Below are 26927 nucleotides of genomic sequence, written 5' to 3'. Positions count from 1 at the left end.
GCGAAAGAAGGGCGAGTCAACACGAAGCTTAAAGGTACATAGAAATCCTTGAAGGGAGAATTTACTACGGGTAGACGTGTGCCAAGACCACTGTCGACATGTCATTCAACCGCTGATTTTGGTGCATACGAAAAAATGTTGGAAACTGAAATTTTCAAATTGCTTCCTCAAGATGGTCAAGATGTAAGGTGCTCAAGATGCACGACGCTCAAAGCTTACTCTATGAGGTGCTATATTTTTCATTTTGGCTTCCCCATAGAGGAAGCATTGTTCTAAAAGCTTGAGAAAGCAATTTGTTACTTTCAATTTTTTTTTTAAATAAAATTTTAACTTAGTTATCGACTTTTAACTTTTCCAAAAATTAAAGCGGATTTTTTGAAAAAGTCATATTTTCGTAAAATTCCAGAAATCATAAAATTTAAACCGCTCAACCGATATTTCCCAAATTCAATACCAACTTTCCTCTTATGATGATCTATTTATGAAAAAAAATTAGAGATAAATCTTAAAATTTTCGGAAGTTAGAGCGTCGACACCATTTTTCTTTTAATTTCAAAACGTCGTAGGATTCGTATTTTTTTTCAAATTGTGACAAAATGATCAGAGAATGAAGAGCTTTTTCAGATTACCATCTATGCAAAATGGTAGCCCTGTTTCTCAAATCGTTTTCGACTTATAAGCGTTTGAATTGTGCAGTGCCATAACACACACGCACACGCTGAATCGAAAAATACTTTCCTGAGAAAATGTATTGTGTATCATAACGTGGGTAAAGACCACTTGTTTTTTTACCTTTTTTCAGGAACTCTTATTCCGGAAAATAGAAATAGATTCTCTGTTGACGAAATATGCAAAACCAGTTAGGGCTTATGTTCATTGTGAAATATTATCGACCTTCCGGGTTCCAGAGCTTCGTGGAATTTGTATTTTTGTATAAAATTACATTTGTCATTCAATTCCAATACAAATAAAATGTTTCACCAAAGTGAAAAGTTGCCGTATCATGCCTGTATCATATCTTTACCTGTACCATCACGATCTTTGAAGGCTTTATATTTATTGCAAGTGAATGTTGAAAATATCAATATGAAATATTTCGAAAAGCCGTTATACATTTGAGTAAAATTATATAAGAACAAACACAGATGATATGGAAGATGAATTTTTTCAGTTTTCTTTTTGCCATTAATGGCCTTTGCTGTTATAGTCGATCCATTGACACAATATTGTTGAAGCAATTGATCCTTTCACAGGCTTATGTGTATAGAGCACAATTTGTTAAAAAAAAAACGTTATTAATGTTATGTTATTAATTCAATGGAAAAAATCATTACGCTTAGCTCTTTAGACCTGTACACACACTAAATTACGATTAACTTTCTCACTCCGCTACAGAAATTTTATTTAAGGTATTTTTTTCGCAGGACCGTATTTTTTGGTGTCGCAAACTAGGGCACTCGAAATTTGGACTGATTGCTAACCTCTGAGATATCGCTGTTATATGGGAAAAGCTTCTGCTTCTGCCATTTTTCCAACTTCTATCGTTAATATCTTTTTTCAAAATTCGATGGTCCTTTATTTTTATCATCGCTATGGATTCCTTATATTTTTTTCTATCCGTGAAACAGTTTGTATCAGGAATTTAGAGATATTCAGTGTATGAATTATTGAATAGAAATGTGGTGATGATGGAATCTTCGTAAGCTCCCGTATAAATTTTATGATTTTTGAAATTTTAATTCTTCATTAAATGTTCGATAACCTGACCTGAAATTTCGCCAATCTGTTCGCATGCATTTGTACTTTACTGTAAATTAAAATCAATTTTTTGTAGAGAGTTTGGGTTCGTGAAAGGAATACCTTAACTTGCTCATTTTCCTTACTCTGGAGAGCCTTAGACTCTCGGAGTTTCTAGTATGGATAGCGATAAATATTGGAGAGAAGTTTGAACTGTCGATCCAAAACTAATCGACAAAGCGAAATATTTCCATTTGTAACTCACTTTGTATAGTATTCTCCTTACCCATCGTTCTATTTTATTGAGTTTATTTATTTTATTGTAATTCCTTTGGTGATTTATTTACATAGCATTTGCAGTATATGAGCGGTAAAGCCAAGAAATAATCATTATTGTTATATTTTATGGACTATGTACAGAGTATGTGAGGCGGTGAAATCCTTGTTATACTCAGACACAAAGAACGAAAGAGGGGTCACTCTCGTCACCCTCCAATTGTCAAAGACACCGCGCCGTGTAACTCATTCGTTAAAGCAGTTTTCGGAGAACCGAAGGCATGACTCACAATATACAAAAATGGAAAGGTTTAATCGATATCGGTAAAAAGCGATGATCATCGTTCAGCCTTTTCAAAGTATATATAAAATAATGTCTTTTAATTCCAATACATATATATATCTCAATTCAAATATTACGCATTAAATGCATTTTAGCTATTTGAAGAGGTGTATTAAAAGTTATCGAGACGTACGAGATTTAACTTTCAAAAATAAAAAATCCATTGGTTTGGTAGAATTTTACATTATATACAAAGTATGAGTTTGTGGGTGAAAATTAAATAAAAAAAAACCATGAACCTGTGATGCCATCGTTTTAAATTTAAAGCAATAAATCGGAGCTGGTCAAATAAGATAATATTTTCAATATCCACGTTATGAGCGTGACCGTGTTTATGTAGAAGTACGGTTTATGGTTCATCCTTTGTGCACATAGGACAACTGACTCATTGTACCTTTTGGTGGATCCTTATTAATGAATATGCTATTAACATGGACTAAAGGGTTTGAGAGATTTCATGGTTGTGTATTTTTAGGTGCTTTTATTTATAATTTTGTAAAAATATAGAAAGCAAGTTGATAACCTAGATTTCTATAAACCTCATATCTTTCAACACACCATATTTAAATTGCCTGTATATAAACCAATAACCAGGTGTCGGTGGCCAAAATAAATTTAGACTTATTCCATGCGTTGTTGATTTTAAATCAGACTACAGATTTATATTTCCAAATATTGTAGCGTGTACATAATATTGTGATTTGGATCTCTATTACATAATCATGCATGTATAATATTGTATAATATGTATAATGTCAATCAATAGTGATTTCAGATACATTTTCACTTGAAAATTACTTTTTTCCTGAAAATTACTTAATACCCAGTAACGATTCATGCTTACTAAATATAAAATTTTATGAGCAGTTTGATTACGACTTCGGTTGCTTCGCCCGATGAAAAAATGTAATATTAGATACAATTTAGCCAGGACGTTTTCATTCAAATTCAACCATTATTATTCCTTTAATTAGTTTACCTTATGGTGGCATATCTTATTTGGGCCCGGAATACGTTGATCATTTGCCATCTTGGACAGCTCGTGAAATAATGTTGTGTCGGTGAATGCTTCATCTTAATTCATTCGAATTCTACCACTTGCAACCACACACGTTGGGAATAAACGTTGGGAATTAGTTTGATTAAAATTGAATAAATTTTATGAGTCATGAAATTCACACATCCACGTCACAGCCCATTATAAACAAGGCCACTTTTTGCTTTGTTACTACAAGAAATTTTATCCACACGCACGATACATTTCTCAAAGGAAGGCAAGGTATCATGAAGAACTTGCCGAGGGAGAGTTATCGACATAGATGCATCAACAGTCGAAATATGAGTAATTTTATTGCTGTTCATGTATTTATTGTAATATCATAATTCAGGCTAATTTTTTTCGAAATCATTGGCTCATTTTGTTATATGCACATGGATACGAAAGTACAATATACATTTTTCACCAAAAACCGAACATATAAATCATTCCAGTATGGTGATTCGAATCTATATTTACGCACTCACTGAAACCACCTGTCACAAAGTTCAATAAAGATATGAAATTTTTTTCATTGTAAAATATACTTTTGTTTCTACCAAAAAGATTGTTTATGCATGAAAAAAACACAAATTTCGGAAGCGTTAATATTCGGTTTAGGAACCATATAAAGAAAGAAAGATGCGAGCTTCATTGTGGCGGCTTGAACACTAGTCAGCGTGCTGACTAACGGGGGTGAACAAGCTTCCCACTACAAGGGGCACGCACCCTTCTAAAAAAGACTCGTAGCTGACATACCCAGTGCCCCCTTCCTCTCCCTTCTTTTCGATACATACTCTCCTAGGGAGTTCACACAACGACAACACATATTCGATATAACCACTGCCACAAGGGGTACGCTGCTGCTTCTACTAACATTATAGACATGCACGCACACTAGTTTACAAGAATACGAAAGAGACAGGGGGTTTTCTCGCGCGTCGTGCTATGACTAAGAACCAACTCCATGTTACTCAAGGAATACGATCCATGTTACTGAATATATCGACCAATTCTCAATAGAATAAGCCGGACAAAAAGAGATGTACAAAGAATCGTTTCTTTTTATGGAGGATTTTTTTAAGGAAAAACATATTTTTGATCCAAATCAATCAGCTTACGGAGAAGGATACGTTCAGTTTTATTATATAGAAATAACAGAGATATGTGCCTAAAGGGATTGACAAAGGACGGACACATAAGTTGACAGTAATGATGCTTTTTAATTTTTCTTAAGCTTTCTATCAAGCACGTCATGGTTCATTATGACGGAAACTCCAAAATGATGGTTTCTCAATGTTTGCATTAACCGGTTGACTGGTATTGTATCAAAAAAAGTCGGGCCAATTCTGATAATGTATCATATATGTGTACATATTGAAGTCTCGTTTTTAATTTTCAACCGATTAAGACGAAAATTGGTATTCAGGGGTTTTTTGGGTCGCTGAATCGATTTCCGGACTTAATTTTTACCTTGCATCCCTTGAAAGGGGTGAAAATCGAGGGTTGAGGGTGAAATTGTTAGATTTTTCAATGGAAAGTTTTTATGCGATATTACATGAAAATTCCAAGTTCCACGCTGGACTCTTTTATTGAAATATAACAAAATTGGCTATTCCCGAAGGGGTGAAAAATAAGGGCTGGGGGTGAAACTTCAGATTTTTCTTTTGCTAGTTTTTATGCTATATTACATAAAAATTTCAAGTTTTTTAGGACACTAGACTCTTCTATCGAAATGAAAGAAAATTAACTATCTCCAAAGGGGGAAAAATAAGGATTGGGGTAATCTTTTTTAATTTTTCACTTGCTAGATTTTATGCTATATGACATGGGAATCCCTAGTTTTTTAGGAAACTGAACTGTTTTATCGAAATAAAATGAATTTGCTATCTGCCAAGAGGTGAAAAATGCGGGTTGGAGGTGAAATATAAGGGGTGAAAAATAAGGGTTGGGGATGCATTTTGATAGAAAAGTTTAGTGTCATAAAAAACTTGGAATTTTCATGCAATATAGCATAAAAATTTTCCATTGAAAAATCTGAAAATTTCACCTCCAACCCTTAGTTATCACTTCTTGGGAGATAGGGAGTTTTGATTTATTTCGGTAAAAACATTGTGATGCTCTAAAAAAACATATAGTTATTATGTACAAAAGCATAAAAACTTCTTGTTGAAAAATTTGGAAATTTCACCCCCAATCTTTATTTTTCACGCCCTCAGAGACAGTGAGTTTTGTTTGTTTTTGATAAGCCTAGTGTCCTCGAAAACTTGAAATTTTTATGACATAAAAACATGCCATTGGAAAATCCGAAATATTCACTTTCAACCCTCATTTTCACTGATTTCGAGGGTAGCTAAGTGAAAATTAAGTTTGGGAATGAAATCAGCAACCTCGGAAACCCCCAGAAATTTCGTGTATTTCCGTAATTTATTGGCTCGTACCAGTTTAGCACGAAAACTGAAACAAAGCTTACCAGTCAACCGGTTAAAATAAATTCAGTCCTTGATTCAGTTCTTATCTCATAGGAAAAGTTCCGAGGCAGTCCTCGGTGAAGGTAATGAGAGATACAATTGGTTTCACTAAGCATTTATTATCTCGATGGTAGCAGAAGTATTTCGGAAAAAAGTTGCTCACCGGTGAACAGTATAAATCTAGAGACGCGGCAACGTCTTGACGCCAAGTATTAAAAAGAAATTTAGTAGGCAGAGCGAGTCAAGACGGCCGTGTATCTTTACTTGAGATTGGTTGATTTCCCCTGACTCGTGAAGCTGAAGTGACCGCCATTCGTTGGAAATTAGTCGGATGAAAAAAATAACAGTGGGACATGATAACGCTTGGTATAATGAAAAAATTAGTTTGGTGTGACATTGGGAAAAGGGTGAAAATGCAGTTGTGAAAATTAGAGGGTGCAATTTCAGGATCGAAAATTTTCTTCAACAATATATATATGTCTACTTTCCGTTCCCTTTCCATGGATGAAAATTTGCTTATCAGGATAAATTCTTAGAATTGGAGCTCGAATCGGGTAGCAAAATATTCTCAGAGTTCGAGCTCGAATCGGGTAGCAAAAAATTCTCAGAATTGGAGCTCGAATCGGGTAGCAAAAAATTCTTGAAATTGGAACTCGAATCCTCCTGAGTAGTAATCTTGGAGTTTAGATCAACAAACTCATTTATACGATAGGCGTATAGAATGCCAACACGGGCAGCGGGGGTGGAGGAGGCGGAGCCCCCCGAACAAAGGCGAATAAAATTTTAATTTGACTATCCCAAATAATCCGTCCACTACATTGTCACCCCGCGGAAAAATGCGCAAAAATGCGAATACATAAAAACGCGCACACAGAACGACTCCACGGGTTCCGGAGGTTTATAACACGACAAACCGGTCTCATCTTAAACTCCGCATCACCGCGTGCCATGACCCAGCAGAGCCACGAAAAATCGCGAATACAGAACGGGTAGGGTTCAATATCAACAAATCAAATTGTAAAACGGTCGGTATTTCGATATTTTATTAGTTGTATTATTATAAATCATAAGTAACAGCACGAATGCTGTGGAAAAATTGGAGACAAGTACATTTATGTTTTATGCCACCTGGACAGTAGTCTCGGTGAAACCCCATGTGACACTCGTGAAGTTCAAAACACAAATGCACGATGATTTATAAGAAGTTGTTCGATCTATTCTCTCGAAACTTGCTTCAAATGGCCAATTCATTACTGAAGGTTATAAAAAAACCATTCCAAACGTAATGAATAAAAAAAAATGAATCTTCTAAATCTTGGTAATGTATGAAAAACGTTTGATTCAAAGGAACAAAACGTTGTCAAATAAATGCAAAAGTGACGAGTACATCGGATGACGAATGAAAAAAATTCAAAACATAATGGTATGAAAAAAAAATTACGAAACCAACTGTAAATAATTTCAACAAAATAATTAAGAAAAGCTTTCACAAATCATGAAAAAAACATTATATTAAAAAAAATACAAATCCGTAAATATATTGTAAAGGAAAAAAATTCAAATGGAACGTGAAAAATTCATTCCTACGGGAAGCATCCGGAACTTGAGAAAGTTCTAGTTAATCAAAAAAGTTACCATCTGAGTTATGTGCAGCACTAAAATTTATAACATCAATCGGAGAATGAGTATTTTATTAATATATAATCCACAATTTTTCACAATATGAAATTGTTCTGAGAAGCGTTCAAATTAAAAAAAAAATCAGGATCCCCTGGCATTCACAATATTCGACGTCGATTTCGTATCGGTACAAATGATGTTTAAATATGTGCTAAAAGTACTTGTCTGGCCCATCACTTTTCACGCCAAGTTTTTGTTCAAAAGCTTGAGTTTTTTTCTAAATTTGTAATCGAAATAATAAAAAACAAACATCACTAGTACTTAGCTTGATTAAAATTGATATGATTATATTTTTCCAAAGAAACAGAATAAATAATTAGAGGGAAAAATATAATAAATATTATTATAAACAAGGTTGCACTTTTTAATACTTGGTGTACTTTTTTTTACGTTTAATAGTATATTACACTACAAGGGCAGAAAGTTTCATATTCCTCGGCTTCGCCTTGGGCATTGTGACGCGCAGTTCAGGGCTATCAAACTTCTGCCCGTGTGGTGTATACTATTTTTCTTCATACCCGGTCGAAAGTACGATTAAGTACAATAGATTCACGGCAGATTAATGATTTGATGCCTGCCCCGATATTTGCAGCACGAGCAAAGCGAGTGCCAGCTGGTCGGGGGCAGGCATCAAATCACCAGCTTTGGGGGCAGTTTTGACATTAGAGAAAACACGGTTAGAGACAAGTCATCGATGATAGTTACGGCAGCCTTACATACAGATGTGCGTGAAAAAAATTTTTGCTTCCGCCGTCACTCTGTTGTTTTACCAACGGAAGAATCTCGGTCTTTCTGCATCAAAATCGATGTGAGATGTACGCCCTTGCGACCGAAGTATAAAGAAAAATCAAATATAATCATGATTCAGACAAAAAAAATTAATTCAAACTTGTACCATTTTTTTAAATCAATTTATTTATTTTTTTTTTATCGGAATCACATGAATAATGAAAATTGTTGCCTGTATTCTTATGAAATACGCAGTTTTTGTAAGCATGAGATCGATTGCTTGAGCAAGATTTCGATGTTTGCTCCGATGAATAATAAAAATTATTCACAATATTCCCATGAAATACGCAGTTTTCGTATACAATGGATGGGCTCGTTGACAAAAATATCGGGATTTGATCACTCGCATGAGTCGCAGTTTCATTTTGCGGTTGTTTAGTTCTGATTTTTTTGAAAAAATTTTAATAGGCGGTTTCGTTAAAAAATGTGTTGGCAGTGTCGATTGTCGATTATTGATTACAATTTTTCTGTTGTTCGCGGTTGTGAAAGACAACCGTTGTGAAATCAAGTTCCGGTTGATCCAGATTATCAATTTTAGCTAGATCCTCGTCATTAATCTCGAATTCATCCGAAAAGTTAATTGGGTTTATTCCTGCATCTGTAGACTTGTTGTCATTTTTGATGGTCGGTACTTTCGGCGTTAAGTCGTTTGTTGTCGAAGTTGATGGTTGTGAACGAGTTGGAACGGATATCGATGCGTGAGTTATGCTCTCGTAAATCTTTTCTCTGTTTTTTAAGGAATTTTCCACATACCCTATAAATGAATAAATTGTTTATAAATCAAATTTTAATTGAAAAAAAATATCGTTCGGATATTTAATAGAGAATTGAATGTAAATATAATTTATTTGTTTGTCAATGAGTATTTTTAACAATCTAATTAAATAAACATAAAAGTGACCTTGAGCAATTCCAGTCGACTTCCATCCGCCCAGTTGCTTGAGCATGGTCGTATTGGCTCCTGAGTTAGCAGAAGAGTTGCGCCAGTTCTTCGGAAACAATACCCAGTATGAGATTTTGAATTCGGTAGATTTAAACAGGAACCTATGGCGTGCGGTATTTCTCTAATTTTATTTCTGCCAATGACTTGGCGTTGAATTTTTCCATTGTGGTACTGGATAAACAATCTGTCCGTAAATGATTCGTTGAGTCTCATCAAGATGTATTCCTTGACTTTTTGATAAAAAAGCTTTCCAATTATAAACTGGCGAGGAGCATTATTTTTTGTGTCATTGATGGACACGAGATATTTGTTGCCAAGATCTTCAACATCATGCACCGTCAGTTTAGTGAGCTCATCACATCTCAGAGTCCCACAAATTCCAAATACAAGGATAACCTTAAATTAGTGTAACAAAAAAAAATATAAATTTATTAAGAAACTCATACAAGTAAATGACAATACTCACCTTTGAAGCTACATGGATGTGGTCTGATGCATCATTCATGAATTTTGTAATTTCGTCCCACTTGAACACTGGGGATTTTTTCGGTTGATAACCTTTAGAATTATTTTTCATCAAACTTTTCAAATTTTGGAACTTGGTTAAATCGACATTGTCTCTTGTGTTTAAAGTTTTTTTTAACATCGACCAAATGCACCATAAAGTTGACGGCTTCAGTTTTTTGGTCAAGTCTTTAAAATAAACAACTAAATTCATTTCTTCTGAATTTGACAAAGAATTTTGATGTTCTATCTGCTATTTTTTGTAGTTCTCGTAGACGAATTTGTACCGATCAGCCGACTTTTTTGGTAAAGTTTCCGTTTGTATAATTGTAAGGCGTAAAAGTAAAACAAAACAGTGTATATGTATATGTGTGAGGCAAGCTCGAAGAGGCATTGTCCTTTCTGCGTGCGAGATTTTGGCTATGCAAAAATGTGTGTGTGTGTGAGAGAGTGTATGCGTGTAAGTTTTTGTTTTCCGAGAGAGGCGCGCGAGTCGCGATAGGCAGCGTGAAGCGATCAGGGGGGGAGTAGAAAGAAAACAACGAAAGCAAGCGGAAGAACAAGAGATAGCGAATACACGAATCTTGGCCGACGCGGGGTTCCAGTGGCCAGGTTGGGCTCCCGGACACATAAAGAAGGGATCCCAGCCAAACTGTAGAAGAAGAAGAAGAAGAGAAAGCGAATGTCGAAGCGTCTCAAGGTGTTTTTGTATCTTTTCCATTTCATATAATAATTAAAGTTTTGATCTGTTCTAAAGTGCAGTGTCGTCCTTTTCATCCGATCTTCCACAATCCTTGTCGACCGGCGATGTTTAATAAACTACATTCGGCCTAATCCTACATAATTAATTCTGCCTCCGCGTCAAAATCTCTCAACACCTCTTCCTCGTCCATGGAGTCATCAGTGGAAATCACTTCGTTCATTATTTTATTTTAAACACTGATTCTAATTCCAAACTGAACTAATCTAATGAACTGCTGAGCTGATGAATTGCTCTCAATTCCAAGAGAAATGACAGCTTTGACATATTCAACAAAAAAACACGGTTAGAGATAAATGATCGGCGGCAGGGTAGGAAAAAATTTTTGCGCCCGCTGTCACAGAAGGCAAGCGTGTTTTTTTTTTACCAATGCAGGAATGTTGAACTTTCGACCAAGGTATGAAGAAAATAGTATTTTCAGCCCTCCGGGCCGAAAGTGGCAACTTTCGGCCCGCTGCGCCGGCCGAAGTTGCCGCATTCCGCCTATGTCGGACAGAAAAATCGTATACACACCTCGGGCAGGAAAAAGTAAAGCCTCAGACCACATGTTTGTCAGCCTCGGCTTCGTCTCGGCCGACAATTACATGTGATCTGAGACTTTCCTTATTTTCCTGCCCTAGGTATGTAATATACTAATTACGACCCTAGGCCCGAAAGTTGGATTTCCTGGCATGTGCGATTGAAGGCCGAAGCCGAGAAAAACCAACTTTCGGGCCTAGGCTCGTAATATACTATTTCAACGATAATTTAATTTTAAGCAGACATTTTGTGCTTGCTAACTTGTTTCATGTTTTCGCTACTGAAAAACCGAGAAATCAGTCAGATCTTGTATGCAACAAATATTTCCAGAATGCTGGTCTTTTAAAGCGTAATGACACCAATTCCTAAAATGATTCCACGATTGCATCGGGAACAAAGCAGCTAAGTGGTAACCATTTCGTATAATGGAACCGTGCATTTCTAATAAGAAATTAGGTATCCTTTTGCGGGCGCTAAACGTGAACACGTACTTTACGGCACTTGTATCTTTTTACTCGGTATGTAAATTCGAACGTTTTAAATTGAGAAAAAAATATTCAATGTTCGTGACATTACTACGGACGCGAGTGTTTTTAAGCTTTTCCTCTACGACGTTAATTCGTTTTGAAAGCAATTTCCAAGCGTGACTAGAGGCTTTCAGAAGCAGTTTATCCAACCCGCAGCTCTGAAATACCCGAGGGTCTTAGACGATGATACTGCAGCAATCTATGTTGACGAAACGCTCAGGTTCGGAAAATTTTCGAAATCCTTTGGAATCCATATATAGTTGAAGAGTTCTGCTGAATCGTGAAAATTCACAACAATCTGAAACTTAAAGTTGTTGCTTTTCAATTAATTTAAGATAAACACATTTCAGATTTTCCAAGGTATACGTTCCCTCGTGATTTAAAAAAATATATTTATTTAGTTGATAAGAACAATAGTGATAATTTTTTCGATCCGAGGCGATTATCGTGCTTCACAATGATTTTGTAGTACTCCGAGGGCAAAACATCTTTTCGATGTAAAGGAAAATCATTGATCTGCCGTATGCTCGTCTGAATGTGATACCGCTTTCACACAAGGAAATTATGCAATTTATTATCAAGAGATCCGGTAGCGGCTCGACGCCAATTATTAAAAGAAAAAACTACTGCGTAAAAGAAAGGCCAGCGCGAGTCCTGCCGCACCTTTATATACGCGAATACGCCGGTTTTATGACGTCACAGAATTTTCAAACAGCTCTCACGGACAATATTATATAAATAGTCTGCCGCCCAGCAACTTATATGGAAGGAACACGATAGTTCAGATACGCGATAGTCGAATAATGTATTCCCAGATATGATAAAGCTTATTTCGTTCTGCCTGAAACGAAATAAGAGCTGGTGCAGCATCCCCGAAACTGATGACTTACAAACAATAACGAAAAAAAAATGGCCCAATACCATTCAAAACTTATTCTGTGCGGAGGAGACAAAGCGAGATGTATGTACAAAGAAGAAAGTGTATTGATGAAATTTTTATCGTAATAGAAGGGAAAAAGGTTAACCAGGCCCTCTGCTTGGCTAACCAAAAGATTCGCCACACACCGCCAAAATGTCCAAACACGAGTCAATTTCGAGTTTGATAACTTTATACAAAAATGAGAAACCTAGTTAAAAATTTTCTGTTTGATGAGGATTTGAAAGAAATATTTTTTCTTCACAGTCGGTCGAAAGTACGTACTTTCGGCACCGATTTCAGTGCCGAAAGTATAACATTTCTGCGCTGTCAAAACTGCACGCGCTTCATTTGTCTCAGCGGGAGCAATAGTATATTACATACCTAGGGAGGGAAAGTAGACTACTTCAAACCGCGGGCAGAATTGTCACCTGAGCCGAAGGCGAGGGTGATAAGCACGCGGTTTGAGGTGGTCTAATTTCACTCCCGTGGAGTGTATACTATTTTTCACCACACATGCACCGAAAATTCAACCTTTCGATTTCGGAAAGTTGAACTTTCGACGCAGGTGTGGTGAAAAAGACTTTTTTTCTACATTCCGAAAGGGTTGACGTAATTATTTTTTTGATTTTTGACGTTTGACGTTTGAATCGATATTGCCTACGTTTTTTTTGAAAGGTTGTGTCTAGTCATCCGCAAACCGTACGAATAAGGTTATGTTATTCATTCGGAAATATGTTATGGAAATGTCATATTATTTCCAAGCACTACTATCAAAACAGCACTATACTGCTACAAATCCGAACGAATAACATACATTTATCCTTCCAGATAATATCAATGCGAAGGCCAAAAATAAAGTGACCAAACTGATAAAATGAATATAGTCGCTCGGAATCCCTTTTCATAATGTAAGGTTGTGACGCGTGAATTAGCTGTTCATTGTCATCGCTTTTCCGCGATTCCGATGGGTTCTCGTAAAGATCTATTTTCAGGTTCATAAGAATGCAAATATTCATATAAATTATCTTTGCTAATTTTGTTCTTTTGATGCCTGCCCCCCCCCCCCCCCCCCCCCCCCCCCCCTCCCCTGACCAGGAGCATTCGCTTCGCTCGTGCAGCAAATGTCGCGGCAGGCATCAAAACATCTTATATCGATAGATGCATATTTCGGAAGAAACGTACTTTCGACCGGCTGTGAAGAAAAATAGTATACACCACACGGGCAGAAGTTTGATAGCCCTGAACTGCGCGACAAATGCCCAAATGACGCGCAGTGCAGGAATATCGAACTTTCTGCCCTTGTAGTGTAATATACTATTTGAAAACAGTTTTCTTTCACGAAGAAAGTTTTTTGGACATCAGTAAAGAACTATGCTATTATATTGTTAATCATAAAAAATAGCGTCGTAGACAGTGAAAAATCGTAAAATAAATGTTGGAGAATATAATCACTTGCATAACTTGTTATACATCCGGTAGAAATATTTTGTTATATAGCTGCAATCATCTGGATTAACATTTTTATTATAACGAACCATGAACGTTCACTAACATTTCGCCTACGCTTTATTTAAAAGTACCGTATCTCCTGGAACGCCTTACGGTGGAGGATATCGAGTCTGTTGAGTACCGTGTTACAAATGCGAAACATTAACGGAGAGCAGGACCTTGCTCCAGGGAATTTCCCGAAGCAAGGGCAATTCTGACAGTCGGATAGAATGAGCGAATAGGAACCTCCGGTTGCAGGCGATCATCATGAGAATGAAGAGCTCTCGTTTTAATATTCATAACTTTCAGGGCACACTGTGCTGTTTCGGTTATAACCATTTGAGTACGTTATAGAGCCTGAGACTGTAGGATAACAGGAGCGCTGGATGATGTCACTTTGTTCCCACGGGACTGGACCACATTCCAAAAAAATTCATATTCATTTAGATATTTTAATGAGGGACCTATTTGAATCGAAGGTATGTTTCAAAAATGCCAAATTTTCTATAGGACTTTCACTTGACTGCAAATCATTAGACATTTTTTTTCATTTCTGTGATGTAAATGGAACGCAAGTTTCCCTGAGTCGCTAAATCCTCAAAGCTATTTTCATTGCGCATTATGTATATTAGAATGAAAACTTTTTTTTATTTTCTCAAGTTCTTTTAATTATATTAATGAATTATTCAAAAAATGTTTGTTAAGTGTGTTAATTGTATTCGCGGACAAGGTAAATGATTCCGGCTTGTCTTTAGAGAGTGTACTGTACCTATTCATTTCCCGACGCTCGCTAATAGGATTAGATGTTGACGAATTTTTTTAATTGAGCTTAAGCACATCCTTGACTGAGGGAGCGAAGATAGACGAGGAGCTCCAGGCCGTGTGACGGCCCCATTTTATTTGCATAATTAATTTTTATCTTTCAAATTGTATTTGTAACATTCAAATTTTCAGAATTTGGCCGATAGGATGTTGAATTGAATGTCATTCAATAACCATATAATATAATAATATTGCGATTTGAGTCAGAAGTTAAATAAATGCGGTAGTCGCTAAGCACATCGGATCACGAGCAAAAAAAGTATGAAAGGAGAAAAACGTGAACGCAAAAATCTAGAGTCGCGGCAGTGACTCTGACAACGAGACAAGTACATTTATAAGATATGACGAGTTGCTGAGACTCTTTAGTGGAGCGATAGCGTTTCCAATTGTTTTCGAAAATTTTCAAAATTTGTTTTTTTTTAATAATTTTTACAATTTGTTCAGTCATCATAGTATGCAGACGTTAGCGAATTTCTTATATAGGCCAATTTTTATAGGACGTATAAAAATATTAACCCTGATTTTTTTTAGTTAACGATTTTTTTTAGCTAATACTTTTGGAACGCGTCCTATCGAAAAAAGTTTACGACAAAAGTTGTTCATCATAATTTTTTCTATGAATAAGGTAGTATACAAAAATGAGCTAGCATTTGCAATTAATCGATTAATCGCAAATGAAACAAAAAAAATCGCAACACCGCTTTTGCAACCGTAATCAAATGTTTGTACTAAGTATTTGTTTGAAATTCATATATAATGTAGGGGAAATGAATCCTAAGAAAATCGTGCAAGATTTATCGATCTACAAAATATAGTTTAGCAACAATTCGCGATCGTCGGAAAACGTCGGTACTCAATAGAAATTTGTGATAAAAGCCTGCAGCCTACAAAAAAATATAGGAATTTCGTGACATTCTACTCAAGTAATATGGAAACAAATTGTTTTTCGTTGACAGAAAATAATGTTTTTGACGGTTATAAACACATCGCAATTCTGACCAAAGTTACAAAAATATCTGAAAAATTCTTGCAGCATTTAATGCGTTTTAAAATATATATATATATATATTTAAACAAATATACTCATTAGGGTGATCCAGACTGTACGGAATCGCACTGTCCCCTCCCTCTTTAGCATAGGAATGGCAGGATCAAAATTGAGAATCTGCAGACCCTACGGAATCGCAAGGTCCCCGTCCCTCTCAATAATGAATGGAAAAAGTGCTCACACTAGAAATCTGCAACCAGTACGTAATCGCACCCTTCTTCGTGTAACTGGATATAAATTTTACCCTCGAATCTTTGAATCGTACGGAATCGCACAATTCCCTCCCTCTCGGCGTGAAATTTGGAATATTTTGGGTTGGGTTTATGTTGGAGCTTGTTTTCCAGAGTCACTACCTCTGTAACTGAAGCGAGCGCTGATTCAGAAATGAGCTGCCGTTGCTGCTCCGCACGGCCTCTTATACTGGTTTAGACAAAGGAATAATAATAATAATTCATTCTAAAAATAACTCGAATTTACATTGGCTCAAAGATTAATCTCGAAGTAGTTTTCGGTCTCTGATTAGTCAGCCGATTTCCATCCGCGCTGTGGTTGAACGGCTTAAAGCTGTTTTCGCTCGCTTTTATGAGAGATCATATTTTAATAACAAAGATCAATGTTTGTACTATTATCAAAGGTTTACTTTTATTATTTTTTTACTTAAATGAATCAAATTTTCTTTTCAAACGTGATAGAAGAACAATTTGTAAGTAATTTAAAGCATCTTTTCTGTTAAACCCAAACTTTGTTTCGAGATTGGCTATTTTCATTGGATTCAACGCGTAATTGGACTTTTACACGAAATTACCACCTGGACTCTTTCAATTTTATTTTAAAATGTAATTTTGATCTGTTTTTGTCATTAATGTGATGCCTTATATCAAAATCTAATTAAGTGATATGTCTGAGTACAAAATGTGTGGAGTTTAAGAAAGAAAAGAATTTTTCCATATAGAGGCATAGCTTCCACGCCTAGCCGCGGAGCGTCACGTCAAGCGGCTGAGTGCGGGCTCGCGTGGCGCCAGGTTCAAATGTGCAAAATATAAGGAGTGCCGTTTGAATACGGAATAGCATGACTTCGTAAAGGCAGTAAACTTTTGATGACTTTGCTAGGTTTATAAATACATATTGAAACGACAACCCCCTTTTTCAACATTAAATCTCCTATTTGAATCGCGCGTTAAAAGAATCAGTGCTCAAAAGCTTGACGCGATGTTCTATGGATAAGCATTGAAACTACACCCTACACTTGATTTGAAAAATTTCTTTTCCCTTATAATTCATGAAATCAACGTTATAAAATATAAACTTTGATTTATGTTCATAAAAAAAGAAGAAAACAAATTTTGTTTATTAAAAACATTTATTTTCATTATGAAATTATTATTTATCACATGAGCAATGGAAACCAGCCTTTAGCCCATCCAATCACATCGTGGTAACAGGTCGGCTAACTAATCCGTGAATATAGTGACAGAATTCTGGTTTGAGATTATTCCTCTGGGCCAATATAAATTTGAGTTATTCTAGAACGAATTATTATGATTATTCCTTCGTCTGAATGCCTATAAAAAGCCGTGCGGAGCAGCAACGGCAGCTCATTCTTGAATCATCTCTCGGATCTTTTACTTCAAGTACATAGGTAGTATTAGGTAGTGACTCTGGAAAAACAAGTTCCAACAGTATAAAACTTTTAATTTTCCAAATTTTACGCCGAGAGGGAGGGGACTGTGCATGGGTTCAAGAGTTCTAATGTGAGCATCTTATTCTGTTTCAATATTGAGAGGAGGGAGGGGACTATGCGGTTCCGTAGGGCCTGCAGATTCTCAATTCTGAATCCTTCCATTCCTGTGCTAAAGAGAGAGGGGATTGTGCGATTCCATATAATCTACAGATTCTTGGAATAGGACCCTGTTCTTATCTTCACTAAAACTTTTCTTGAACTGTTGAAAGTGAAGGATTAATTAATTTCAAAGAAATCATAGATTCTCATTTTCCTCTTTGAAGCGGGAACTGTCTCGATCAATCAATTATAGTTGAATTATATCGAGCCATAAAACAATAATTAAACATGTCATGGAATCTTAAATTCATTCAGATTGATTAAACTAACCAATTTTATGAGCTAAATTAAACAAATTCTTCGACACGAGAATAAAAATTGGACAAGTTTTGGAAGAAGCGATAAAATTGGACAAATTTCGCAAGAAATAAGAAAATAGAATAAAGTTTGTAAGAAATTAGACAAGTTTTGAGAAAGATAATAAAATCATCTTTCCAAGTTTTTGAAAGATTTAGGACAAAGGAATTAATAAGATTGGACGAATTTGTATAGATTTAATGCCAAAAGAGAAAAGAATTATAGAATTCGACAAAGTTTAATTCTTGACTAAAAGGAAAGAATTTTGATTTTAACTACAAAAACACCAATGATTTCTGTTTTGTTTAGATGTATAGTCATGTGTTTTTTTTAGAACTTTTGAAAATACCCTTGCCTTGATTCGCAACCGGAAATTTTAAATGCATCACAGTATGCACATCCGCTGTTAAACTTTATCAACTAAAAGCTAACTGGAACGTTATCTGAATAAGATCTCTTGAAGATCTTTCGAGTAGATCGAAATCCGTTTATAAAATTGAGCCCCTTGATTTAACAGTGATATATGAAAGGAAACACGTTTGAAACTGATGGGTGATTTTTTGCACGAGACTCCGAAAATCCAGATAACGTAATGTCTTTTGGCCTTGAGATAAAGCGGTTGGGAGGTGCAGAACACCGGAGTCTTTGCAGTAATAGCTGTTTATAGAAGATTTATCCAGACCGGTCTGTACTTGGAAAATAAGATCCTAATGGGAAAGTAATCCTTTGACGAATTTACCCTGGTGGTGGAGAGACGTGTCGAAAACTATACTGTGAGTATCGAATTAGTGGGAGTGAGAAAGACAAAGAGAAGTTGTAGCAAAGTCGGAAGACCAAGATAATCTCGAAAAGAAAACGACTTTAGGGACGAAAGTATAACTCAGTTTGCTAAGATAAGAGCGATATTTCGTTTTTTCATGTTGCTGGTGCTGTTAGTACACGTAGGTCGAGTTTATAGGATTAAGAGAAGAGGGGAACAACCGAACGTACATCTTTCACCGAGGAAACTCGAGTTTCTTTCGAAACACCGATTCAATAGCATTCTCAAAACGTTTTCGACCTCTGGCTGGCTCCAAAACTTTGAAATATTTTTGTTGAAATCTGTAAGATTTTCTTGTAAAAAATCAATGTAATCTTGACGAGAATTAACTCTCATCGAACAAGTTGTACCAAAGATTTTATGATACTGTGCCAAGCCTCGTAGCAAAAAATATTTCATACATGTTTGCGTGAAAAATTCGCCAATATAAATGTTGATTGATTTGAAAACTTTTTCCAGGTGAATTTATTTTTTTCAAACTTCTATGAAATATAATATAATTCAGAAACTTTGTAGAGTCTCACATCAGGTACAAGTACACTGATTTTTTTTTAACGTAGTTTGTTTGGAATAAATATAACATTTGCAAAATTACTTCTTTTCCTATCACTGTTTAATAATGAATACATGTAAGAAGCAATGGAAGACTACAAGTTCTTAGCTTTGACAGACCTAAGAGATCAACGGATAAGCTTGTAAATATGAAGATAGAGCGATGTTGCTCATCTCGAAAGAACCTTATAACCAGTTTGCGGGATGAAGATAAAAAATAAGGATATCCTGTCTTGGAAGTGATAAATGTTGAGAAAACGATGAAAAAAAGTTGCGGGAAACATGAAAGCAAATTTATATTTTTAATCTTAATCGATGAATTTGAAATACCTTTGACGGAGATTCGTGTGCAATCGACCTCGATGGAATTGAATGCTCAAAAAATCTAATAAATACATGAGGACTCATTTTGAGCGGAAGCAGTTTCTATGTTGGTTTTTTGTTCCTGTATCTACAACAGTGGAAGAATGATACCTGAAGAATGTCTGACGTTCAGAATTCCTACTTAGATGGCAATGGGGAAAAAACAGCTTGTATAGATATTGTTCTACATGACCTGAAAAATAAATCATGCGCGTATGCCCCTAACGTTTTGGCACCAAGAACAAAATTCCATACAAAAATGGAATTTATTAAGTTGGCTTTTGTTCAATTTTATAAAAGAGGGTTCTCAATGAATGTTTAGTAAAGCCTTGATCGTTCCAACCTGAAACACATGTTCTTTCAATATTTTTTCCCTAGTTTATGTATCGTAAACTAGTAGTAAACGTAAAAAAAGAACTCTTAAATACTCCATTTCGGATCTAATTCTGTTTCTTTATATTTTTTATATTAACACATTTTTGACACATATTTGTGACAGCATATTTGAGTTTCAAATCCCTACTTTATCATGGGGAATGTAGTCTGTTATGAAATATATGCAAGTATGTAATTAAACCTTATTTTTGTTTTCAATATACATATTCCATCTAACGTGCTTTGTTGATAACCAATTTTTGAATTCCTGAATATGGCAAGAGCCCTCAAAATACCATCACTCCTGTGAATGTCGTCAAAGGTAAGTCCGCTCACTTTTGTCTCGTAATTTTTAAAGTGTAAAACCGAAATATTACAAGCTGCTAATTAAAAAAATTTAACTCGAACAGTTGAGCCTGGAAGTCATTAGAAATATAGCGAATGACCTTCTTCAAAGGTATTATTTATTGTGTCTCCTCAGCATACTTTCGAATTTTTGAGTTTTCATCAAACAGAAAATATATAAAGATGCACATTCGAAAAAAAAGAAAACCCACTGCTTCTCTCCTCTTTTTCACTTCTTCTTTATCTGTGCACTGCTGCAGAAAAAGGGGATGAAACGAATGGTTCACTATCATGCTTTGACTACTGGATATTCTCGTGTAACATCAACAACGTCAACCCTTGTGTCAGAGGGGAACTTAGGGAGAAAGAGGATCAGCAGATATAGAAAGATGTCTCTCTGTCCCTCAAGCTATACGTCTCGTTTCTACGTATCCTTAACTCCCTACACTCACGTTCCTGGTGTCTGTTTCGAATAAGATATACATACTATACAACCAAGCATTCAAGATATTCGAGTCAAAATTTTGTTATGGTAGGTTTAGTCTATCGCGGTAGGTTTAGTCTACTGATGCAGTTCGGATCATTGAAAAAATCTCCGCAATGTACCATCGTTATGATCTTTCATTTGTTGAATATTCATCATGAGAAAATCTGATTTGCCATGATCGTCAAGTTATTTTTATCAAATCATCTGAAAATTTATTATTGTATGGAATCAATCCATATCGCTACTTTTGACTATGATTTTTTTCCATTGTATCAAGATAATAAACGAACCAAAATAATTCTTAAATTATGTGTGATTCGATCCTATAATCAAATTTTCCCAACCATATACGTATGAGAACAGGATTTACGATAACGATGGAAACTGAATGATAACTTTTAACGAGTATTTGAAATGTTTTAATGCCACATTCTATTCGAAATATAATGGATATTTAGATATGATATATATTTTCTAATCCCTTAAAATGAATGGTTATAATGGTTGAAATATGCGGAAATCGCTACATAACTAATATTATTCCTTTGAATATATTCCCCTTTAGATAAAAATATTTTATTGAGCTACGATTGACATAGACCTTGATTGCCGCAATCTACGAAAACATTTCGAAAATTTGAAACTCACAATCAGAATAAAAAAAGATTTCACAACATAATACGATGCAATGCTTCGGAGGGGTTCGATTTCTACTGCTTGCTATAATAGTCATCGATGCGATGTAGAAATCAAACTGTCAACATCAAATTTCGATTTCACCACGAATGAAGATCATCCACACAGTGGCAATAAATGTCTCGACAAAATGTGTACCAGAATGAATAACATGATGAAATAACCATTATACAGTAACCGAAAATTCGACAAATCTGATGAAGGTTCAAATAAATATTTCATACGATTTTTATAGACTACGTTTACACGGGATTTTTATTCCGGTTTTGTATATACTAATGGGTATATTTATATATATATATAGCTGGCCCTTAATATGGGTAAAAAAAAAATTCATTGCGCCGCCCCCCAAAACGATTCCAAATGATAAAAAAAAAATCCACGCAAAGCCGCAGCTATATCCGGTGAGAGGAACACGTGCCTATAAGCATGAACTTGGATTCAAATATCAATTTTTCTTCATGATTGGAGAAAATTCGGTTTTTTAAATCTGGTTTATGTGTTAATTTTTTTTTCCTACTTTTCAAAGCTATTGTATATTAGTATTCAATATCCAGATCAAATAATAAGGTCTTCCATACTACACTAACGAAAAAAATTAAAGGATCAAAAGATTTTTCCGAATTTTTAGTGATTTTTCAAAATGTTGTATTTCAGTGAAAAATGATCGTATCGAGGTGTGTGAAATAGTCGTATCTGGATTAGATGTGTGAAATGCAAAAAATGGACCCACACCCTGTATACAGGTGTTGATGATGACGATATCAGCTATGAGTGCGATTTTTGTTAAAAAAGAATTAAAAAAAAACTTTTTTTGCTCTTTAACTTGAATTTCGTGTGTATTTCATCTTATGATTCAACAATTTAAGTTAATTTCGGATCAAAGCATGGTTTGAATCTAAAAGGAAAATTTTACGAATTCTATAACATTTGACCTTTACGCGTCCCCATTTTGCCCCTTATGTGTCCAATTTGCCTCAAAATTCGCCAATTAAGGCTAATTTTGAGAGCTCGAAAAAAATGTATGAATTTTGGAATATTCCAGATTTCGAATGATTCATTTTGCCCCATATGTCCATTTTGCCCTATATTCCTCGATATTTGCGAATCTATTAATTCTTCAAAGTATCATCATAATTGTAAAGTGACAGCTCACCGCTGTGTTTGAAAATGTTTTGTTTTTCAGATTTTCCAAACGACGTATATAATATTATTAATAATTGGTAGTGTATTTACCGTATAGAATTGGTATTTTTAGTGATGTGTTTATTTTATATGCTAGTGAAGTGATCAAAATCGCGCGTATGACAGCTCACCGATATGTCGATAGCCGATTTTTTGGTTAAAATGATTTTTTCCCGTTCTGTGAAAAAAAAAATATAGGCAATCAGGACAATTTTTCTAAGGATTTTATAATGAAAGTGGTAAGAAATAAAAAGTGAAGAAGAAAGGCAGAGAAATCCAAGAGTGTTCACTGCAAAAACAAGCGTGTTGTTTTAACACGTTTCCAGCGTGTTTATGTTGTCGCCATTTTCGACACGCTTTTTGCCGTGTTGTTCATGAAAACAACACATATTAATCGTGTTTTATAAAAACGCCTTTCCGTGTTGTTAAAAAACGGTTTCCCGTGTTGTAAAAAAACGGCTTTCCGTGTTGTTACAACACGTTTTAGGCATTTTCCTCTTTGTCGCCCGATTCGACACATATCATGGCGTGTTGCTGTTGTGCATATCCGCACACTTGAAATGCGTTGTTGGCTTGCGAGTAAATTCACTCGCAAGAATGGCGAAAAATACAACAAAATATTTTTTTTTTACCGAGAATTACTACTGGATGCGTCTCGTTCGTGAACCTCGGATATCAAAGTTCGAAGATTTGGAAACGAATTATTTCTGAGAAAAATTCGTATACATCGAGGGGGGATTCGATCGACCTACCTACCTAACACGCTCTAACTTAACGGACGCACGCTACCCACTACACTAATTCGCTCATGAGGTAATGTTGTCAAAAAGTCCGTTATACGAAACGCAAACATTGTTTACGTTTGTAAGTGTGAGCTAACCTCGTCTTCGTCCTTTGTCCAGCCAGACTCTTTCTTCTTTTTCTTTTTGTTTGTAGTTGGCTCGAGTCTGCGCTCCTATAGCGTTAAGACCATACGGCCATGTGATGAAAACTTGCTTCTCGTTTTCGTGATTATTCGGTTCGATTCGGTCGGCGAAAAGACGCATACGTTTAATTCACTTATTATTTGTGCCACTCAGCGAGCATAAAAATGGAAAAAACGATTTATTGCAAAAACGAAGAGCGATGCAAAAAAATTAAATTTTGCAAAGTGAACGAAAAAATGAGTGATTCCGAATGTGTCACCCAAAAAATCCGCGAAGCTTGTGAAAACGACTTGCTTCTGAAAAAGAAAATCGAAAATCAAGCCATCGTGTTACAGAAGCTGATTCAAAATCAAAACATTTTATGTGACATCGAAGCAGAGGAAGAAATAATCGATGAATTGGAAATAACCTGCATTGTTCCGTTAGGCGAAAGTCTTCTATCGTGTTCAACGATCTACGCTATCGATCAAGACGGCTCTCTCATTGAAACCCAAGAAAAAATAAGTGAATGTGTGGAGGAGAAAGAAAAGGTAAGATTATCTCGATGTTTTATTATATAAAATGTAGAATAATGAATCTAAACGATTTACAATAGGATAAAGAATTTATAACACATTTAATTCATTGGTAGCGATAAGATTTTTCATAAATCTCTTTGCGTCAATGAGTTTTAATAAGTGTTTCTTAAGCCAGTGATCAAAGTTCAGATTAAATTTCTTTCTCCGCAAGAAAATTTGCATCAAAATTTTTTTCTGACAGCAGTTTTGATGAACTTTCTTTGTAAACAAGAAAAGTTTTGGTCAAATTTGTTTACCGCAGCAGTATTTATAAAATTTTTTTTCTTGCAGCGGTAAAAGTTATGGTTCAATTTTTTGTATAGCAGTAGAGTTTTGAAAACATTCTTTTTAAAGTGATCAAAATTTTAATAAAATATCAATACGTTATCAAAATTTTGATTGCTATAAAGCGAATGTTTTCAAAACTTTACTGCTGTACAAAAAATTCAACCATAACTTTCACCGCTGCAAGAAAAAAAATCTTATGAATACTGTTGCGGTACACAAATTTGATCAAAACTTTCATTACTTAGAAAGAAAGTTCATCAAAATTGTTGCGAGAAAAGAAATTTGATCCAAATTTTTTTGCAGAGAAAGGAATTTGATCCAGACTTTTACCGCTGACAAGAAAAAATCATTAAGAAAATTATGAATATTCTATTGTAACCAATGAACTCAGTGTACTCAAAGATGAAAGCTTACATGAAATTTCTTTTATTGTAAAGAAAGTTTTGAACTCCTGAGATTTTTATTAGGTCGAACGGTCATAAGATTTGCTTTATGCTTTGAGAAATAAAACTGTTGAGCTTATTTTTTGGAATTTCAGGAAAACCAATCAATCAACAGTCAATTTAAAAAACTGAAAACAAATGACTTCACTGAAAAAAGAAGCATAATTTCAAGCTTCGTTGGAACGCCAACATCATTGCCAGAACTGACCCCGGAGTTGGTTCAAAAAGTGAACAACGGAGGAATGTTACTTGCTCAAAAGTCATTAACGTATTTTTGGGCAACTGATCTTTTGCATCGCACTAATGGCATGCTGAGTAAAAATGATTATTTCAACTACGCAAAAGCCATTGTTAGTGCTTATCCAGAGCTCAGCGGCGGAGACCATGGATGTGTAAGTTTTCATTTCTTTACATTTCCAGTTACTACAATTGTCAAAGCCGTCATGTGCTAAATTTTTCTTTATTGAGTTTTCTTTTATTATTGCAGGGGATTGTACGACATCAGTCAAGTACAAATGTGCGGAATCGACGTGCTAATTCAGAACGATCTGTAATGAAATTTGGCGAAGACAAATTGAAAATCGGTCAAAATATTCCAACTGTTTTACGATTCATAAAGAGTACGTTTGAATTTCTATATTAATTTCCATAAATATTAGGGGATCTCTTGTTACATTTTTATTTTTCGCAGGCGTCCTGATGTACATGGAGTAGATGCGTTAAAAGAGCTCGAAAGAAATATGAATTCCGGTGACACACCGCACGTACGTCTATTGCTCAAAGAGTCTGTGAATTTACGGAAGAAATGGATAAAAATATTTACACAAATATACTGGATATCATAAAACGGCAATTTCGTTTAGGTCGACATTGACGACAAGATATTTGCCATTTTATTTTACTTTCTAAAATGTGTTGTACATATAAGTATGAGTAACTTCCCAAAACCGTGCTGAAATCATCCGTGTTGAAACAACACACATTATCAGTATTATATAAATTACAAAACGGAAATTGCCGTGTTGTTCGAAATTTTACGGCGTTACGTGTTGCTTCAACACGATTCGTTAAAACAACACACCTGCGAGATGTATTGTGTGTTGTTGCAACACGATTAGTTAAAACAACACACCTGCGAGATGTGTTGTGCGTTGTTTCAACACACCTAACAACACGCTTGTTTTTGCAGTGTTGTGTGTAATAGAAAATCAACAACGTCAGTATAAGACAGAAAAAAATTTAGTTCCAATTGCTTTCTCGATGCTTTTCGGATTGATGGTAAAACGAAATAATATATATTGGAATAAATTAGAGATTTTTTTTTACCTTGAGAATACAGTTCGGATTCTGAAATATTTTTAAAAAATCCATGTCCCTGCACCTTTGTCATGGTTATAATTTTCATCAGCTCTCTTCAAAATTGAATATTATCAGACTTGTAGATGATCATTTTCATTGTCATTATGCTATTTTATCGAAAATTGGACCTTTGGAAAATATAAATAAATGAAACTAAAACTAATTAAAAATATAATAAAAATAAAATAAATAAAAAATAGAGATCTTGTAGTTGAATACTAATATACGTATGGGGGCAATGTTTTTGAAATTTTCAGACTTTTGGATACCTTTGATAAAAAAATTTTTAATTGTGCCCGTGCTTTATTTTCTGCCACCCATTTTATAATTATCAAATAAGTAGAAAAATGTTCATGATTGACTTGAATATAAACATAACTTTTAAAAGGCGACTATTCGATGAAATCAAATCATTTGACATGTCATTCGTGATTAAAAGATTTTCTGATATACATTTTTCCAAAATGAAACAGTAATTGAATATTTTCGATTGTAGAATCTTTTAATAATATCCGCAGTGCTGGTCAAATAT

General features: G+C 35.0%; 2 protein-coding genes across 5 annotated transcripts in view; one reads left to right on the top strand and one right to left on the bottom strand.

The window, feature by feature from the left end:
• Positions 1–26927, bottom strand: part of LOC122410660 (protein espinas-like) — a 290979-nt gene that overhangs the window by 102962 nt on the left and 161090 nt on the right. The window contains exon 1 of one of the 3 annotated variants that reach the window (XM_043419012.1): positions 3336–3557. The exons of the other annotated variants lie outside the window; for them this stretch is intronic. Within the exon in view, the coding sequence (XP_043274947.1) occupies positions 3336–3430 (95 nt within the window). The 5' untranslated portion in view covers positions 3431–3557. Of the gene's footprint in view, positions 1–3335; positions 3558–26927 lie in introns of those variants that run through there. 3 annotated transcript variants of the gene reach the window in all.
• On the top strand, positions 23328–26221 carry LOC122410682 (uncharacterized). 2 transcript variants are annotated; one of them, XM_043419040.1, is made up of 5 exons: positions 23328–23635; positions 23759–24278; positions 25132–25428; positions 25524–25656; positions 25728–26221. In XM_043419040.1, the coding sequence occupies exons 2-5, from the start codon at positions 23913–23915 to the stop codon at positions 25748–25750; spliced, it is 819 nt and encodes a 272-aa protein (XP_043274975.1). In that variant the 5' UTR covers positions 23328–23635; positions 23759–23912; the 3' UTR covers positions 25751–26221. The 2 variants fall into 2 exon arrangements, with proteins under 2 accessions (XP_043274975.1, XP_043274966.1); XM_043419031.1 differs by having other exon boundaries at positions 23328–24278.

Source organism: Venturia canescens, chromosome 1 (assembly GCF_019457755.1).
Source record: "Venturia canescens isolate UGA chromosome 1, ASM1945775v1, whole genome shotgun sequence".
Taxonomy (NCBI): Eukaryota; Metazoa; Arthropoda; class Insecta; order Hymenoptera; family Ichneumonidae; genus Venturia; species Venturia canescens.
Note: the sequence above shows the minus strand (reverse complement) of the source record. Positions and strands in the feature narration are given on the sequence as shown.